The sequence below is a fragment of the Balaenoptera physalus genome, assembly GCF_965194825.1.
Source record: "Balaenoptera physalus genome assembly, chromosome: 7".
In the NCBI taxonomy this organism is placed as follows: Eukaryota; Metazoa; Chordata; class Mammalia; order Artiodactyla; family Balaenopteridae; genus Balaenoptera; species Balaenoptera physalus.
Window position 1 is genome coordinate 86,992,738 of NC_138886.1, and position 19,482 is coordinate 87,012,219.

The 19,482-nt window shown below is 37.0% G+C and overlaps 1 protein-coding gene across 8 annotated transcripts in view; it reads right to left on the reverse strand.

Annotated features, from left to right (window-relative positions):
- The window catches only part of FANCC (FA complementation group C), a 274,009-nt gene that overhangs the window by 173,020 nt on the left and 81,507 nt on the right, over positions 1-19,482 (reverse strand). For 5 of the 8 annotated variants that reach the window (XR_014265736.1, XM_082469729.1, XM_082469731.1 and 2 more), the window contains 3 exons: positions 8,512-8,754; positions 6,760-6,844; positions 1,375-1,469 (listed from right to left, as the gene is read on the reverse strand). Coding sequence is in view for 7 of the 8 variants with exons in the window: in XM_082469729.1 (XP_082325855.1) it covers positions 1,375-1,469; positions 6,760-6,844; positions 8,512-8,676 (345 nt within the window). In the remaining variant the exon portion in view is untranslated. Of the gene's footprint in view, positions 1-1,374; positions 1,470-6,759; positions 6,845-8,511; positions 8,755-15,514; positions 15,650-19,482 lie in introns of all 8 variants that reach the window. The other 3 variants (XM_082469732.1, XM_082469733.1, XM_082469730.1) reach the window with 2 other exon arrangements.

The following is a 19,482-nucleotide window of genomic DNA, read 5'->3' on the forward strand; positions in this document are numbered from 1 at the left end:
AATGACCTGGTTACTAGTCTGTAAACTCTCTGAAGGTAGGAATTAAGTGTTTTAACTTTACCTCCCTGTGCTACACTTAATGAGTACCTATTTATTAAATGGACACAATATTAAACAAGGGAAACCCACAGAATAAACTGCAAGGCTAGAAACTTAAAACTAGGCTAATATAAGTCACGAGTTAAATGAAGAAAGTTAACCTAATCACTCTAAAAACACTTTATTAGATGGCCTATTTCTGGACTTAATGAGCTAGCCAATAAAAATATATATCCTAAATAATCACTAAAATAGCAAATACTCAACAAAAGCAATAATTTAAAAAATTGAAAACTAAGTATGTTATTCTATTTCTATAGCCTTGTTTTTCATACCTTTTCTTCCCTAATTCTACTTATCAGTTCCTTCCTTCAGCTCTTTAACTTTCTTTCCAGTTAAATGTTGCATTTTTTCCTTCCCTCGCCCAATCCTTTTCACTTCTACTGTCCCTCCAATTCTTCCTTTAATCTAACAAAAATACAAATACTGTCTTTGTCATCTCTGTCAGCAATTCTGTATAAAACAAAGGAATGGTAAAAAGCAGTGAACGGAATGATATCACCAGTCAGATTGGTAGACAAAACCATATGCATTAATCTGGGTGGTTGGTTTCGTAATACTAAGCAGCTAATCTAGACCATATGCATAGTAAATGCAGTCTGACAGGCATCAGCAAGTCCTTGAGGTTATTGCAGCAGGACAGTGGGGGCTAAGAGAAAAGACCAGCCAACTTGCTGGTGGTGAGGGCAGCTACAGCACAGCCTTACAACATTCTCCTATTTGTGCCCACCATTCAAGAGGAAGCAGACACAGGGGGAATTCAGGAAGCTGTCAGCTATCTGGACTAGCACGGTCAGGTAACCGATTTGACGGTGTTTGCAGCATTAGCCAACCAGCCCTAGATGCTAGTCTGAGCACACTGGCCAGGGTACCAACTTTAGGACGCAAAATAAAGACTGCTGCTCCCTGGGCACTTCTGAATTTTAGTTTTACTACAGAATAGATTCTGAGAGAGGCAGAGAAGTACCTGAAGAGAAATTATGTAAGTATTTAAAGTAGGTTGGTAGGAAGAAACAATTGTTAGAAGGAAGGAGAGTACATTCTTTTAATTACCTGAGAGTAACTTTCTAAAACCACTCAACATTAGTTCTTGCAGGCATGGGGAAGTTCACCGTGAGGACCTATCTCTTAAGGAATTCACAATCAAACAAAAATGAAATCCCTTGTAAAGCTTTACAAGTTTAACAGTGAAGGATGTGTTTGAAAAAGTTTCTGGACTGTCAAAGCAGCACCTTTATTGAATTCAAAGCAGTATAGTGCAAGATTTTCTTTTACCTGTGTCCAGGAGTTAAGTTTCGATTCTCCAGAATTCTGTGGATCTTTCTTAATCAGACAACACAAGCACCATATTAGTATTTTTTGGCTTTCATCTGCAAAAAGGAAAACTAAAATGAGTAGGTTTTATCAAATAGAAAGAAAAGATAATCAGTAGAAAATTTGTAACATTATATACTAAAGGAAATATATTTATTATATTTTAGGAAAATCACAAACTACTAAGTTCATAGAAAAAGCATCCAGGACCATGTGTGAAACTTTGTGGTTTTTTTCCTTCTTGTGGGTTCAGGATCACTTATGCTTAGCCCTTGTGAGGTCAATTCTCTTTCTGTCACAGCAGCAATTTTTAAAGCCAAAAGAGAATGATGGAAAGAACTAAAAGAACTAGCTTTTTCAAGATCAGTTCTTTATTTTATATCCAAACCATTAGTAATTTCAACCTTTTTAAGGCAGTATCACTGCTAGTAGTAGTCGATATTTCTGATTTAATCTAATTGGCCAAAATACCCCCACTTAAATAAATTTAACAAAAAGAATTGTTTTAAAATACATTCTTTTTTTTTTTTTTAATTACAGTATACTAGGTGTGCTTTATTTATTTATTTATGGCTGTGTTGGATCTTCATTTCTGTGCGAGGGCTTTCTCTAGTTGTGGCAAGCGGGGGCCACTCTTCATCGCGGTGTGCGGGCCTCTCATTATCGCGGCCTCTCTTGTTGCGGAGCACAGGCTCCAGACGCGCAGGCTCAGTAATTGTGGCTCACGGGCCCATTTGCTCCACGGCATGTGGGATCCTCCCAGACCAGGGCTCGAACCTGTGTCTCCTGCATTGGCAGGCAGATTCTTTAACCACTGCGCCACCAGGGAAGCCCCTAAAATACATTCTTTTTAATACCAAATGGTTTGGATAAAATAGAAGCCTTTTACATGCTCCTAATTCTTTACTCTAAAATGTAAAACTTTACTAAATATGTGATAACAATGCTGACCTTTGAAATCTATTTGGCTAGAACATCTACTTGGTAAGCCAGTTTCTCTTTCCTCCTTTGGTAACTAAGTCCATTCAAGTTGGAGATTCTATAACACAACTGAGAAGCAAAAATGAGACCTAAAAACTGAAGATGTCAGTACCTGAACTAGAACCAAGCTACTATGGACTTTACCACAAGGCCATGGAGGTGACGCTGAGGAAACCCAGCACCTGGAATCACTCCTCTGCAGGATCACCTGATGCTCTTTACTTTGTTATCTACTGCAATTTCATAAACACAGCATTTCTAAGGGCTTCATTAACAAGAAATAAGGAGAATACAAACTACAGTAAGCTATCTCGGCATTTTCAACCACAAACCAAAGGACCCTGATAGTAATTTTAAATCCATTTTCCCCCCATAAACTTAGGCTCTCCTAATAACTAACATCTCTGAACAAACTTTATCAGGGGTTATCCTGAGGGATATTCCTATTTTTCCTAGCTTTTATGAGCTCAAATACATCACTGGCTTACCCGAAATCAGTTCATTGCAAGAATCACATAATTTAACCGCTGGAGATCCTAGGGTTCTTCAGGTTGAACCAATGCCCCTGATTAAAAATCTGACTGTTGTACTTTCTATGTTTTAAATATCAGAAGAAATTATAACTATCTGCATGTCACAAGTGTGACAAACACATATAATGATATGCTTATGTAAGCAGCTTCCCATGTTATACAGAATGCAACCTGATGGGGAGCATTTCCAAAAATCAGACACTCACCACTAAAGAGAAAAAAGAGAGAAAATGTTAATTATGGAGTGTAAATCTAAAAGAATCCAAAAGATAGGAGTTTTCCCCAGATGTTGAGTGACTCTGCACATTTAGTTCAACAAGCATATTATTTTTTACTTTTCTCTCAAAAAGAAAAAGAAGAGCAAGAGTAACTTGCACCCAGCCTTTATTTCTTTGCCCAGAGTCAATGCACTGAAATGCACTACTAATGAGCTTACTTTGTTTTAGGGATTTAAAGATGCAAGCCATCACCTATTATTCATGAATGCCACCAGCACTGTCTACAGGGGATGGCATCTGTCAGGCTCCTCCCTAGAGGCTCAGACATCGGAGCTGGAGCACTGGGGATAGAAAACTGCCTAGGATTCATCATGCAGACAGTCATTAGTGCAAAGCACTCATCTAAAAATGAGTGTAAGGGAAAGGAATATACCAACATATATTTGCCACCTAATATTTTATTTTTTGATATCTTGAACTGAAAGCTCAAATGAAAGCTAAATTAATTCTTTAAATTAATTCTATAGTTTAAAAGTGTGATGGCAGCATTTTTTTTAGACAATAAATATTTGTTTTAAGCTGCCAAGTTTGGGGGCAAACTCTCACACAGTAATAAAAAAGCATGAGGAAAACAGGTTATAGATATAATATGTTAATCATGAGTTCAGACCTAGAACCTACCAGCCAGAACTCCAAGGAGGTGAAGGCAGTAATTTTATGGAGAGAACACCACTGAATAAAAGGTGTTTTCTCCCTTTCTATTACCTCTTTTTTCTCTTCCCTTTGTAGAGTCTTTTAATTTCCAAATCCTTCCTCGTCCTCCTTCCTTATTATCCTTATTTCTGATCCTATTCTCATTTACTTACTTCTTTCCTTGATGGAAATTGTTTACTTTTACTGTACTTAAAAAATAATTTTGATATTACAAAACCATAAGAAAAGATCCTTTCCTGGAAGAAAGTGCCCAGCTAGTGAAACAACAGTGGCAACACAGGCAAGATTTGATTACTCATGAGTTCTGTGCCTGTCAGTCTCCTCTACGAGCTCAAAACCAAATGCATACCTCAAACAGGAAACTGAAATTTAATGGGCAGTTCAAATGGTAACACAGGCATTTAAACAGAAAGAGATGGAGAATTTGTTTCTGGTTGATAGAGGGGGCCAAAGTAATGGAGACTAGGTGCTAAGGAAAGATCACAGACAGATACAAGTCTAAATTCACAGGGATAAATCAGTCCAGCCTCTCACTTTTACAAATAAAGAATCGGAGACCCAGTGAGTTCTGTGGCTTGCCTTAGAAAATCCTATCTCATCTATTTTCCTCCAAAAGTCAGCACCCGCAAAACCTCCCCTGTGAAACTCTCCTTCCCCTCAGCAACTTATTCAAAGTTCCACAGTACCAACCATCATCCTGACTCTGGCTGATCTCCTTAGGTTTCCTTTTTCCCTGACTGGAAGCTCCTAGAGGGCAGAAATTGTGAGCCATGTTCTCCTAGGGCTTGACATTAAAAAAAAAAAAAAAAAAAAATAGTGACTATATACATTCACATGAAGCTGGCTGGTGGTAAAGCCAGGACTGGAACATTTCAACCACAGTGGTACAATCCATGGGGGCAGATCATTACAACAATATGGGCTTTAGAGGAGTAGGATCCTGGATTTTATTAGTTGTATATTCTGAGAAAAGTGACATATTTAGGCTAATCCATTAATACCTATCCTGCAAGCCTATCAAGAACTCAATTAGACCCACTATGCAATCCATAGAGAATAGTGCTCAGCACAAAGTGAGCAATGCCCCTCATTCTACTTCAATTCTACAACCCAAACTTTCCCACATTTTAACATGTCTCAATTAAGGATGTGTCCCAAATCCACTAGGTACACTTAAAGGGCATATTATTTCTTTTTTCTAAAAAGTGGTTATTCAATCCATGAAGTATCTAACAATGAGTGATGCCTTTAAATGGAGGAAATCCAACAGTTTCTTTTCCTTTCTCCTGCCATCAACAGCATTGGCCTAGCTCAATGTTTTTCACACTTTTGGTCACGACGTATAGGTGGATTGTAAAATCAGTTTTGGGTCATGAAAACCATTTTAAAAATGGCATAGTGAATATGAATTGCGCATAATAAAAGCAAGCATTTTTCCATGAAATGTGTGGGTGTATAACTGTATGTATGCATATATACACATGTATAGAAAATGTATTTCTGGTCAAAGGTTTTTTGAGAAACACTGGCCTAGTTGAAATATATAAATTTAGGGCAGGTAAGCATGGCCCTGGTAGGCAAACACAGTGATGGCTTCGCCATTTTAGATCAAGAACTTGAACAAGCTAAGTGGGTAAAGGAGGAAGCGTCAACTTAAGGGCGAAGAGGAAGCAAGAGGCATTAAGTAAAGAGGAAAAGGAATAGAATGAAGATGGGGGTGGAGCCAGTAAGTTTGAGTATATGCAGTGCACCCATGTATGTATGCTCATGGAACCAAATGCAAATGTTGTCCCTTCCCCACCTAGTTCAAGCTCCTTCTAATGACTTAGAACAGGCTAGGAAAGAGATACTGTATAATTCTCTAAACATCAAAAGGGAATATTCATATTATTTTTGATTCTACTATCATTATATTATGCAATTAGTCTCTGACTTTAAAAATATGAAAAGTAAGTATTACATTAGCTAACAATATAGTCAAATCAAGGCAATAAACCTCCACTATATACCTTCAGATGTGCCTATTCACCCTCTGCTAAGCTCTGGGACAACAAAGAGAACTAAAACCACAGTTGCTGCTCTTGAGAGGCGTTCAGTCTTCCAGGGCATCAGACAGGCAAACCAACAATTATATAGCAGGGTAGTAAGTGTTTTAATTAAGGGAGATACTGGCAGCTATGCACACACTAAGAAAGGTTCCTAACTCAGCCCTAGCAAGGCTATTTCGAAGAAGATTTGAGGACATGAGATGAGAACAGAGTTCCAGGCAAAAAGAACTGCATGTCGCAGGCCCAGACATCAAGCACTGTTAGTAATTTAAACTGTCTACAATGCATGTGGTATAGCTGTGGAGGATGAAACAGGAAATGAGGCTAGACAGGTAGGCAGGAGGTCAGTGAAGGGACACCTCCCCCAAAGTATCCCCAAATTCCTCTTAACCTTGGGTAAAACCAAACTGTCACCCCTAAATAATGGCAGAGCCATGGCAGGATTCAAACACTGAAGAATTTTACACATGGAAAACGGCGTGTGAGTTAATATGAAATTGCAAAACAAAGAAATTATTTCATTATTATAACCATTTTACACTGAATTAAAAATGAGGTTATAACAGTCATCTGGGAGTTTCTGCCCTCTAATCAAGGAGTTCTATTCTCCTACACATCTGCATGTATGTGTTTGTTTGTGTGTGTTTATCTATATACACATACACAAACATATATGGACAACAATAAAGGATGCCTTCTTTGTAATGGAACAAGGAATATATTTGATAAGTTGTTTCATGAAAAATAAGAGAAAGGCTTATAATTTAAAGTTCTGTGTTTTGTTAAACAATGCAAAGATTAAAATTATCATTAGAAGTTTGTATTTTGAGAGGACATGCTTTGGATTCTTACCATATGCTAAGATAAAAGGATTCCAGCAAGTTTTTGCCAACAGTTGACCAATTGTGGGGAATCTTTCAATAATTGCATTTGAATCCTATAAAAGAAAATTATGTTTTGGTCAGTAAAAGGACACTACACAACTCAGAAAAGCCTGAACTGCCATTATAGGTTGAGGGAGCTTGAATGTTTCCTGTTTAGCATATATTTTAGAAAAGTAGGGGGAGAAAAAGGTTAGAGAAGATCTTTAGGTAAGTAATTCTAATAAAGTTTAACAAGCAATCACCATACTTCATCCTTAAACCAGGCCACCAAAACTAAGAAGTACAACAAGTTTAGGTAAAATCAATATTATTGCAGAATTAACTTTATTTTACTCATACTTAAGTCAAGAAAGGCCACTTTATCTAAAAAATAACAAAGACTGCATAATAGTGAAAAAAAATTATAGGTGATTAATATCTATGTAACACCATATGTTCATCCTGGGGTTTTTTTCTAACATAATAAGAGAAGTTCCTGAGTCAGCTCCAGTAGCACTATCTCAAAGAAGGTTTAGCAGGACAAGAACTCTGGAACTTGTAAAAAGAAATAAAAGCAGCCAAAGCATATAGATATATATCTCTGTTTATTACTATTTTGATTACTATATGCTAAATGACATCATACTTGTCTGCAACAACCTAAAACCTGACACAAAAAACGATCAACCAAATAGAAAACAGCTTAAGATTAAAAAATACACTTGCTGTTGTACACTTGGCCCTTTCCCACTTCTTTACCTTTCAAGAAAGTTAAAAAATAAGACCAAACTGGGCTAACATGCACATAAGCTGAAATGATAAGCATTTCCTACTGCTGAAGCAATAAATTCCTCACATTTGTCTGAGCATCAAGGTCAGTCTTGGACTTTCTGGAATCACTTTAAGGTCAAGTTACAAAAGTCTCATTGCCAAAAAACAATTTTAAAAGTTAGCATTAGTTGTTCATACAGACAGTATCTTTTCTTCTACTTTCTAAAGACATGTGAACTCATATCATCACTATGAATTATTCTTCAAATTTCCTACTTGCTTCTTTGATTAAGGAAAGAAAAGTATAACACAAGAACACCTACATTAAATGACAATTTTGCTTTTCATTTTGAAATTAGAAAATAAGTATAAACAAATAATATTTTCATATTATGAAAATACATTAATTCACAAAAATACCTATTGCAATGAAAATAAGAAATCTTATGTCAAAATGAAAAAAATACCAAATTTTGAACACAATAACTTATACAACAATAGTGAAGACACTCATAATCTTAATATCCACAAGAAAAGTCCACTTAAAATATTTATAAAGAAGAGATCTTAACATTTATCATCTCTTATTAGAGCCCACTTTAGAAGAGGGCTGAGAAAAGAGTAAGCATTTCAGCAAACTCTTCAATATTTAAGAGATACAAAGGCCTTTAAAAGAAACCCAATTATTACCTGACAAGTGTCAAAGTCTTGTTTATTTAAAAACAACTTGATTGGTCGGGAAGTCTCATGTGACAATATAACTAATCAAGAAAGAAAAGACTGAAGTCATAATGAATCAGACACTAGGAAACCACATCCTGTCTGCAATATTTACAGGTAATTTGTCTGTCTAATCCTTCAATACGTTAGGTCAATACCACAAGTCCCTGGACTGCATTCAGGCTAATAAAATCTGGTAAAGAGTTCCTGATGTCACAAAATAACCTTATTATTTTGGTCCACTACTCACCATCTCTTTCAAGGCTTCATACAACTGCCTCAGGAACTCCTGGAACTGAGGCAGGTGAAGACAGGTGTCTTGTTGGGTTTCCAAAGTGGATGCCTGGTCCCATACGGAAAGCTTCCGCATCCAAAACTGAAAATCAGAAGGAAGGCCTACTGAATCTTCAGCCATCTCAGAAAAAGGGAAAAGGTGATGTACCTTCACAGTGGTTTGTCACACACTGAAGGAAACAGTGAACACACATCGAATCTATAAGAAAGGGGGAAAGAAATGAAACATTTAAAAAAGGATCTTTTATCAATGCCTTCATAACCACTGATGAGTGAAAGGAGGATTACAAGGGACCAAAATAGCATGCCTTCTGTGAAGTCATCTTTGAGTTATTTTAAAATGTGTCACCCAGCTGTATCTCCAATTTTTACCATCTGAACTTTTTATCATGAGTAATATCATTACACTAAAAGTCATTATACCTCCACAGGCACATGCTAATTATGTACAAAAAGCACAGCTGATAATACTTTATATCTTCTTTTTAAGATTGAGCTATTTTTAAATGTTCTGAATATGAAGTTCATTTGAGTATTTTAATGTAATGGGAAATCAAAAACATCCATGGGAGTTTCATAATAGTCTGTGCCTAAGAAATGTTTTTGAAGTTCTTATGTTTTATATGTACTTCTGGCTTCTCATTTAGGTGTAAAAAAAATCTCTATGCATTACTGTCTAATGAATTTTCTTCCTAGTTTCTCAATTCTGAGAAAAGAGTAAAATAATTCATTCCACATGCACCAATTTGAACAATCTGCTTAATTTAGTTAATGACTGCTGTATATGCTTGGTCTCCATTCACAAGAAGAAATCATATTTTGGTAAAATAAGATAAACTCCAATTGTTGAGGAGATATGCCAGTCCTAAGTGACAGAAAATAAAAACTCATAAACTTGACTTACCACATCTGAAGTACATGTTAAAAAGAATAGTGGAGTTACATGCAAAGTGAGTGAGTACCTCAGGCAGAGATAGGTAAGTAAACTCCAGGTGCCTCACCACCATCCCAGCTCCTTGCCATCCACACCCATGGGAAGCATACTGGGCAAAGAAGGGAAGGCTGCTTCTCAACAGGTGCAGGCTTTTACAGACTCATTGTTTCCTGGGGCAGGGATGATACTCAGCTATCTAATTTCAAAAGATTACTCTGCAAGTGGTAAGTGAGTTTAAATCTTCAACAGCGATAATTAACAGATAAAGTGCTCCCAATTAAATGCCAATAACATCAACAATGGAGGTTTTCATTACTAAACAGGAAAATAAGAAAAAAAATAGGAAGATTGTACAATTTTGCTGCAGTGCAAAAAAAAATCTAGACCAGGAAGATGAATGTTTTAAAAGAGTACTAAAAATTTAGTTCTGAAAAGTACCATAAAATTTTTTAAAAGTTTAATTATAGAGGGAATATATGCATACTGTCAAATGGCACATACATAGTCAAAAATCTAGACGTCTGATTCCTCTTTCTCTATCTTCTTCATCCAAGCCACCACCAATACCTGTCAATTCTACCTCTAAAATAAATATATGTGATTTCATTTGACCTCATTCACTTCTCTCCATTTCCACTACTGTCATCCCATCCCATTCCTGTCCATTTCTTCCCTAGAGTCTTCTATCTGGTCCTACCTATTCATCTCCAGTTCATTTTCTACACTGTCAACAAAAACAACTTTCCCAAATGTAAATCAGACCTAGTACACTCCTGCTTAAAACCCCCTTCAATACATTCCTTGGAAGGAAATCTCAACCCCCTACAGAAAAGATACCGGCTCCTTACCAGAGTCTCCAAGGCCTTGTAAAACATAGCTCCAGCACACCCTCCCACGTCCTATGTTGCCTCTCCCCAGCTGACCAGAGTCCACTGCAGGCCTTTCATCTGTTTACCAACACACCAAACCCTCCTTCCAGGCCTTTCTGCTAATGCCTCCACAGCTCTGAGCACATCGGTTAATTACCCTGGGCATTTATTTGTTCACTCAGTTATTATTGCCTCTACCCGTACATGCATTCTCTGTCTTCCTTGAATTTAGCCCAGGCCTGGAAAATACTCAATAAATGTTGAATGAGGAAATATTTTTCAAAGTATAGTTCTAAGCTAAATGTTATAACAAAATGCTTTTCCAGGTAGAGCAATTTAATTTTTAAAAGGTAACTCCCGGGGACTTCCCTTGTGGCGCAGTGGTTGAGAGTCTGGCTGCCAATGCAGAGAACACGGGTTCGAGCCCCGGTCTGGGAAGATCCCACATGCCGCGGAGCGACTGGGCCCGTGAGCCACAACGACTGAGTCTGCGCGTCTGGAGCCTGTGCTCCGCAACAAGAGAGGCCGCGATAGTGAGAGGCCCGCGCACCACGATGAAGAGTGGCCCCCGCTCGCTGCAACTAGAGAAAGCCCTCGCAAAGAAACGAAGACCCAACACAGCCAAAAATAAATAAATTAATTAATTTTTTAAAAAAAAGGTAACTCCCCCCCAAAAAGAAATTTTGAAGGTATTTTTATGTTATCTATGTAAAACTTAATTATTAATATCCCATTTTATAAATATAGTATAGCTTACATATTCATATAATTACTATGCTCTTGGCAATATATTAAATACCTTATGCATACTAGCTAATTTGATCCTCACAACAACCCTATGAAATGGGTATGTACTACTATTCTCATTTTACAGAAGCACAGACAGATTATGCAATTGCCCAAAGAAAGATTATGTAAAAGCCAAAGGAAGTTACTGTTAGTATGCAGCAAAGCTATGGTTGTGGAATTTGAATTCAGACTTCAGCCCTGAAGTCTGTGCCCTTAAACAAAGAAATAAACTGAAGAAACAAAGTGATGAATTTCTAACATGTTTCATATGGCTCTACATGTAAGTCAGTTTAGATATTTGGGGACATCAAATTGAAGAACTTTTTGATAGAAGAGACAAGAAACTATTTTATTTTAACAAAATTAAAAACAACCTTTAGTTTAGCAATGGAAATGCATCTGATTGTTTTAAATGGAAAAAGCTTTAGGGATCATGCAGTGCAGTGGTCCTGGACGCTCTATTTCACAGCCTGTCTGGGGAGTGGGGGCAGTGGGAGTAGGGAGATGATAGTGGTTGTGAAACAGGTGGTGCCCTGGTTGTGATGGTAGCAGTGGAGGTGCTGCTGGCATTTACTGTCCAAGAGCCAAGGATGCTGAACACACTGCAATGCACTGGGACAGCAGCTCAAAAAGGACAATGGTCTTCCCCCAAAGGCCAACGATGCCCCTGCTGAGAAATGCTGACCTAATCTGCACACTCTGGAATGGGCATCTGTTGGTTTTGCCTGTTTACCATTCCTCCTCCATTTTTAGTTATAACACCTTACTTTTCCTTTAGCAAAGTATCTCCCCTATATTCCCCAAGTCTTGGCAGGTCCATTAATCAAGGTACCTATGCCATCAGTCAAGGGGTGAGATGATGATTCAAATTAGGCAAACTAGACTCTCTACTGGGACTCTGAATCTTGAGCAGATTGCCATAAAGGTGGAACTAAGTCATTCAAAGATTCTCTTAGTCTAGATCCCTATGTCATCTTCTTAACAAGGTATGACTTTTCAGCTTTCTCTTTAATTCCGTCAGCTACCCAGGGGCCGTCTAATAATTTTTTTTTTTTTTTTTTTGCTTAAATTAACCACTATTGGTTCCTGTGATTTTCAATAAAAGAACACAAACTGATATAGTCTGATGTTATACAGTATCGGATACAAACTGATACCAGATAGTGGGCTGCAGATAACAGACCTTTGGAGGAAGGAGGGGAATTTAGAACTGCTACTGGGCCAAGTCAGGTAAAATGACAGTGACTTCTGTTCCTATTAGGGAACTGGAAACCAGAAGTCCATGGAAGAAGAAGGTAATACAGATCAATGAGGCATCACCCTCACACAGGGGTCCTGAATCATTATACTCTTCTAGTAGGAATGGCTAAGTGAAACCACTTGACTATCATATCAAAAAAAAAAAAAAAGCCATACATCTGATGACTTGCAGAGAACCTCACTCCCCAGCTGAGGGGCCAATGGGTCTTAGTCAGTGATATTAGGCTGTCATAAACATAATCAAATGGTGACTCCAACTCAAGGTGTACTTTTAGATATGAATCCTAACTGGGGCAAATTAATACCACCCTTGCCACCTAGAATACAGTTACGAAGCTGGTAAATGCATTTCTCCATGGGGATAAACTGAGGACATGAGAAAGCAGGTGACTTTCACCTGACTCAAAGATATCAACTCCAGATATAGCACATTACACTGGTCTACCATATTGAAGACACCAGGCTGATCAAAGTAGGAAGATACGGGTGCCTTGTTTGTATTCCATATGGTGGGATATAAATCCCATGAACATACAGGGCCTGCCACTTCAGGAAGTTTCTTGTAATCCAATGGTCTGTGGTCCGGTCAGGATATGCCCTTTAAAATGAGGATACACAAGAATCTAGTACCAGTGGTTGCCTCCATTGTGGAGACCTAAGTAGATGGATAATAAGTGCAGGAAAGGAAATGTCCTTTTGTGTACTTTTACTACATCTTTTTGCACCTTTTCAATTTAATGCCATGTGTACTAGTTACTGACTCAAAATTAATAATAATAAACAAACAAAAAAAGTGAATGATAACTGCTATACCTTACACCTGCTAAGAAGCAAAATGCTTGGCTGATACCTCTGGGATTCTGAAGGTAACATATACTACATGGGTTTTAGACCATTTATCTGCTTCTACCCACTTGCCTGGCAAGGAGAAAACACGGGTAGGCCCAGAGGACTAATCACTACACAGCTTATCTGTCCATACTGAAGTGCTCTGCCACTCAGCTACAACCCAGCAGATCCTACACTCTTTAAAGCCTGTGTGGAAGATCTGGATTCTGGAAAAACCTTATGGCAGGCCTCAGTGACTGGACTGATCTTCCAAGCCACAAAGCTGGGTGTACCCAGCAGCACTCTATCATCATGTGCAAATTATGCCTGCTTGGTCAAAATGCATGAGTGAGGTTTTTGGATGCTATCTGTATATGTCTTGCTTACTATGTCATATAATTTTTAAAAATTCCCTTCTCTTTCATTTTCCCCTCTCCTACTACTGCATATATAAAGTATATTATTAGTAGATAAATTTGCTAAAATCTATAATTTACAGATAATAACAAAGATGGGAAAAGGAACTGACATTATCCAGAACTTCTGGACTTGAAGCTAGATGCATTAACTAGGCATTACTTTGAATTACCTCCCTTTTTGGAAGGAAGAGAAAGCTAAATTATGTTAGTGGAAAGTGTTTTAAAAATTCTGTGTATGGAAAGCAATAGGTTTGAATGTCTTGAGTAACCAACAAGAGACAGTGGGCATATCTGTTGTTTTTGCCCGCCTAACACCCTTTTCCTGTTCTTTTAATATACAGTCAGCGCTCCCTATCCACAGGTTCTGCATCTGTGGATGGAAAATTTTTTTAATTTCAGAAGGTTCCAAAAAATTTGCCATGCACCCACTACTATTTACAAAGCATTTATCTTGTATTTACAACTATTTACACAGCATTTATTGTATTAGGTATTGTAAGTAATCTAGAAATGATGTAAACTATATGGGAGAATGTGTGTAGGTTATATGCAAATATTATGCCACTTTATATAAGGGAATTGAGCATCTGTGAATTTTGGTATCTGCGAGGGTCCTGGAATAAACCCCCTGTAGATATCGAGGGACAACTGTATACGCACCCCACTTATGCTCTGAAAAACTGCCCTTCTTTTCCGTATAGTTTTAATGAGACTGGTTTGCTTCCTCAGAAGTGGAAGAGTTAACACAATTCTAACAGACAAAACTAACAGCTAAGGAATACACTATACAAATAAAATGAGTTTATGCCCTTTTTATCTGACATAAACCGTAGACTTTCACCCATTAAGGAGAGTACTTTATGATGATCTCACTTAAAACACAAATTGTGTGGCACAAGTGAAATTCTGTTTATGATGTTTTCTTTCTTTCTTTTTTTTTGGTACTGTTCAGTGAGTATTTTTTAGTATACAAAAAAAAGTAAACAGCCAAATGAATCCTATGTACCCTTTAAACAGTTCAAACAATTATCAAGATTTTCCATTTTTAAAGCAAATCACAGATACCATATCACTTTACTCAAAATACCTTGATTTGTGTCTCTTTTTTATAAAGACTTAAAATAGAAGAAACTTAACTACAATATCTCTTTCATATCCAATAAAGCCAACAATGATATCATCTAATAGCCCTTCTATGTTCAAATTTCTTAAAAACTTCCCTTTATATTTGGATCATTTATATTCGGATCCAAACAAGACCCACACATTGAATGTAGTCAATATTGATATTTCTCCTTTAATCTGTAACAAAATGATGTAAAAAAAAAGGCTTCTCTAATCTGTAACAAGTACCCCTCTTTTATTTTTTTTTAACCTCTTCATATCATTTATCCCCGGGAAAAACCAACACATTTGACCTACAGAATCTCTCACATTTGTGCATTTAGCATTTCTTGTGGTGGTCTTTAACATGTTTTGCTCTCTCTTCTATACTGCTTGCAAACTGATAGGTAGACCTAGAGGTTTCATTAGATTCAGAGTTAGTTCTTTTGCAAGAATACTTCGTTTGTGGTGTTGTGTTCTTTGAATCAAATCAGAAGTAACATAATATTTGGTTGTCTCATGTATCATAATGTTGAAACTGATCAGTGGTTTCAGGTACTGTCAAACAAATCCATCCATTATAAAGTTCACCACCACCTTTTCTCTAATGGTTTTAGGATCTTCTGATGATCATTTTAGGTCCATGAGAGGTTGAAAAACAGTGATTTTTCTAATTTTATCCATTCTCCTGCTTTTATGATGCTTCCTGACGTACAGAAGTTTCACATTTTTAGGTACTCAGGTTAACAATCTTACCTTTGGAACTCCGATGTATATCTCTCCAATCCTGTGAAATTGCCAAAAGTTCTGCTAACTTCTCTCACTTTTAGTAGTACAGGCCCTCTTCTAGGTTCTTGGTCTCTCCCAGCTTCTCAAGAAATGACAAATGCCCTGCGGTTGAAAAGCTGCTGTGAAATGTCTGGTCAGAACTTTGCACCTCCCTTATCCCAAGATCTTAACCCCTTGAGTCATGAGTACCTTCATAGTCCTCCAGTATCTTCCGAATATGTTTTATCTGGCTTTTCTAGCCACTCTAAAATAGCTGGAGGTAAAGTCTATAATAAGTTCTCTTGATTAACCAGGATAGGTGAGGTAGAAAAAAGTATATGATACAGACTGTATTTAATGCAAACATACTTTCTTTAAAATTGCACCCAATTTCAGTTCTATTTCAGACTATATAGTTGAGACCAACCTTCCTGCTGAAAGTTATTCTATAAGGCTACATGAAATATAAAAACATAATTCAAAAATCACCAAAGAAACAGCAAGATAGTGCGGAATTTTCAGAGAAAGATCTTGGCACATAAGGTGGCACAGGCCTAGGGAGGCTTTTCTGATCCTGAAGAGGTAGTTTAAAGACAAAGCAGCAATTTTAACAGCCTTGCTAAAGAGTAAAAGTAGGAGGCCAGGCCTGTCAACATGAGGTCCTGGTAAACCACCCCACATTGAGGACTGCACCCACAGAGGTCCACCCTGAGAGTATGGGTGACCCAGAAGTAAACCAGCCTGCATACAGACTACAGCCTAACTATGAAACTGAAACTGAATTAAGGTGGTCCCAGGTTGCTAGTGCTGCTAGGTACCTGCAAGATGCAAACAAAATTCCTCTCTGGAGAAAAATAACATCATCATACCTTTCTAATTATTTCTGAAAATAATTTTTCAAATCCAACAAAATTAAATAATTAAAGACAGGCACACAGGAAGAAAAGAACACATGAACAAGAACCCAAAAACAATGGACAAGAACAACAACAAAAAACCCCAAAACAGAGAGGTACTCAAGATAGTTCAAAAACTAGACAAAAACTATAAAGTAACGAAGAGGGTCCCTTGTGAAGATAAAAGCCAAAATTTCATCAAGGAACTGAAAACTATAAAAAAATGACCCTGTAGATGAAAAACAAACAAACAAACAAAAAAGGCAGGAATTCTAGAACTAAAGAAAAACTGAAATTAAGAATTCAACAGATGGGTTTAAAAGCTAATTAAACACAGTTGAAAAGGGATTTGATAAACCTTGAAGATACATTAGAAGAAACTATCCAGAATTCAACATGGAAAGTAAAGACAATGGAAAAATACAGAAGAATGGATAAGATACACAGAAATACAGTGAGAAAAAGCTAGAAAACCTATCTTCAATGCAATGAAAAGGAAGAAAGGACCAACCTAGAATACTACACCAAGCTAAAATACTCTTCAGGAATAAAGGTAAAATAAAGCCCTTTTGACACACTGAAAGGATCTGTCACCAGTAAACCTGCTCTAAAGGATGCTCTTCAGGCAGATGGAAAATGATTCCAGATGGAAGTCTAGAGATGTCAGAAGAAATGAAAAAACAATAAAAAATGATAAATACATGTGAAATTTTAAATTAACACTTATGATATAAAATAAGAATAGTATTATTGGGGTTTTATACATATATATACTGAAATTAAAATATACAAAACAATAGTACATATGCCAGGAGAATGACAGACTTAAAGAGTTCTAAAGTCCTTGCATTTTCCAGGAAAAGGAGGATAAAAGTGTTAACATTCGACTTTAATAATTCAAAAAAGCATACCATAATTTCTAGGCTATCAACTAATGGAAGAATAAAAGACAGTATATAATTTCCAAGTTATCAGGGGGGAAAAATTCATAGTAAAAAACACTTAACCCCCAAAAGGGCAAGACTGGAGAGAAAAGGAATATAGAATAGACAAAATAAATAAAAAGCACACAATAAGATGGTAGATTTAAACTCAAATATATCAGTAATTATATAATATGCAAATAGATTAAATTCTACAAGTAAAAACCAAAGATTATCAGTTTTGAATTTTTTAAAAAGCTATATGTTGTTACAAAAGACACATCTAAAACATAAGGATATAGGGATTACAGACAGGTTAAAAGAAGAATAGGGAAAAAAATGCCATGTTAACCGAACCAAAAGAATCAAATAGAGAGGGTGGGAGGGAGGCACAAGCAGGAGGGGATACGGGGATATACGTATACATATAACTGATTCACTTTGTTATACAGCAGAAACTAACACAACATTGTAAAGCAATTATACTCCAATAAAGATGTTAAAAAAGGAAAATCAAATAGTTTCAATATAAACACACTTTGGGGCAAAAAGCATTACTAGAGGTAAGCAGAATCACTTCATAATGATAAAATGTTTAATTTACCAGGAATATGTGACAATTTAAGTCTGCATGTACATAATAACATGGGATGTAGAACAACATATAAAGCTTAAAATATAACACAGAAATTAACTACAATGAAAAATAATAAATTCCAATCATAGCAGGAAATTTTCACACACTTCTCTCAGTAAATCATAGGATAATCAGACAAAAATCCATGAATTACAAGTTTTCCCTCAAAGCACACTCTAAGCTTATGTGTTTATGTACATTAGTAGAATGCTCGTAGCAGTATTATTCATAATAGACCTAAATTGAAAACAACCTATATGCCAATCAAAAGTAGAATAAATAAAATATTCATACAAGGGAATACTATGGAGCAATGAAAATGTAGAAACTACTACTACAGTCATAGAGATGAACTGATAATCACTGGTTGAGAGAAAGAAACCAACCCATAAGAATATAAGTATGATTCATTTATATAATGTTCAAAAACAGGTAAAACTAAACTGTAGTGATTACCCCAAAAAAGCCAGGAAACCTGCTACATTTAGAGGAAAGGAAGCAGTATTATTGGGAGGGTATGTGAGAAAGGCTTTCAAGATGCTGGCAATATTCTATTTATTGACCTGGAGGGCAGTTACATATGTATTAACGTTTTAATAATTTATTAAAGTGTAAATCATGTTTATGCACTTTTCTACATGTATTATTTCCACAACTACAGAAAAACTGTTTTAACTTCTAGCTACAGATTTGCCATACAGATATCACCCCAAAGGTAAGGAAAAAAAAGAAAACATAGTATAGTTTGTAAATGCGAATCAAGACGTAAAGTACTTGATGAACATAATAAAAGGTTTTTTTGTTTTGTTTTGTTTTTTTAATAGATTTGGCAGGAGGTTTCATGGGGTATGGGGCTTTAGAGTTCAACTTTGGAGCCCCTGAGAAGGGCTGATGCTTTCACCTGTAACTGTGCGGGGGGAGCTCCCTATGATTAGAGCTTTAGACCTTTTTTTTTTTTTTCATTCATTTATTTATTTATTTATTTTTGGCTGTGTTGGGTCTTCGTTTCTGTGCGAGGGCTTTCTCTAGTTGTGGCGAGCGGGGGCCACTCTTCATCGCGGTGCGCGGGCCTCTCACTACCGCGGCCTCTCTTGTTGCCGAGCACAGGCTCCAGACGCGCAGGCTCAGTAGTTGTGACTCAAGGGCCTAGTTGCTACGCTGCATGTGGGATCTTCCCAGACCAGGGCTCGAACCCGTGTGCCCTGCATTGGCAGGCAGATTCTCAACCACTGTGCCACCAGGGAAGCCCCAATAAAAGGTTTTAAATTGTTGAAATAGTCTGCATTTTCTATTTTTTAGTTGAGTTCTCTGTTTGAAAAAATTAAAACCGCCAGAATTGACCAGGGATACAGTTTCAGCGCTTGCTTCCTCTTCTTCATTCCTGTCCTCAAAATGGCCCCATTTTCCCAATCCTGGCTCTGAGGAAGAGAAAATCCACAGCCTTCTCCCTCCATCTCCCTTCCCTTAGCTATATGGCTACTGCTTTGCCCGGTGAGGGCC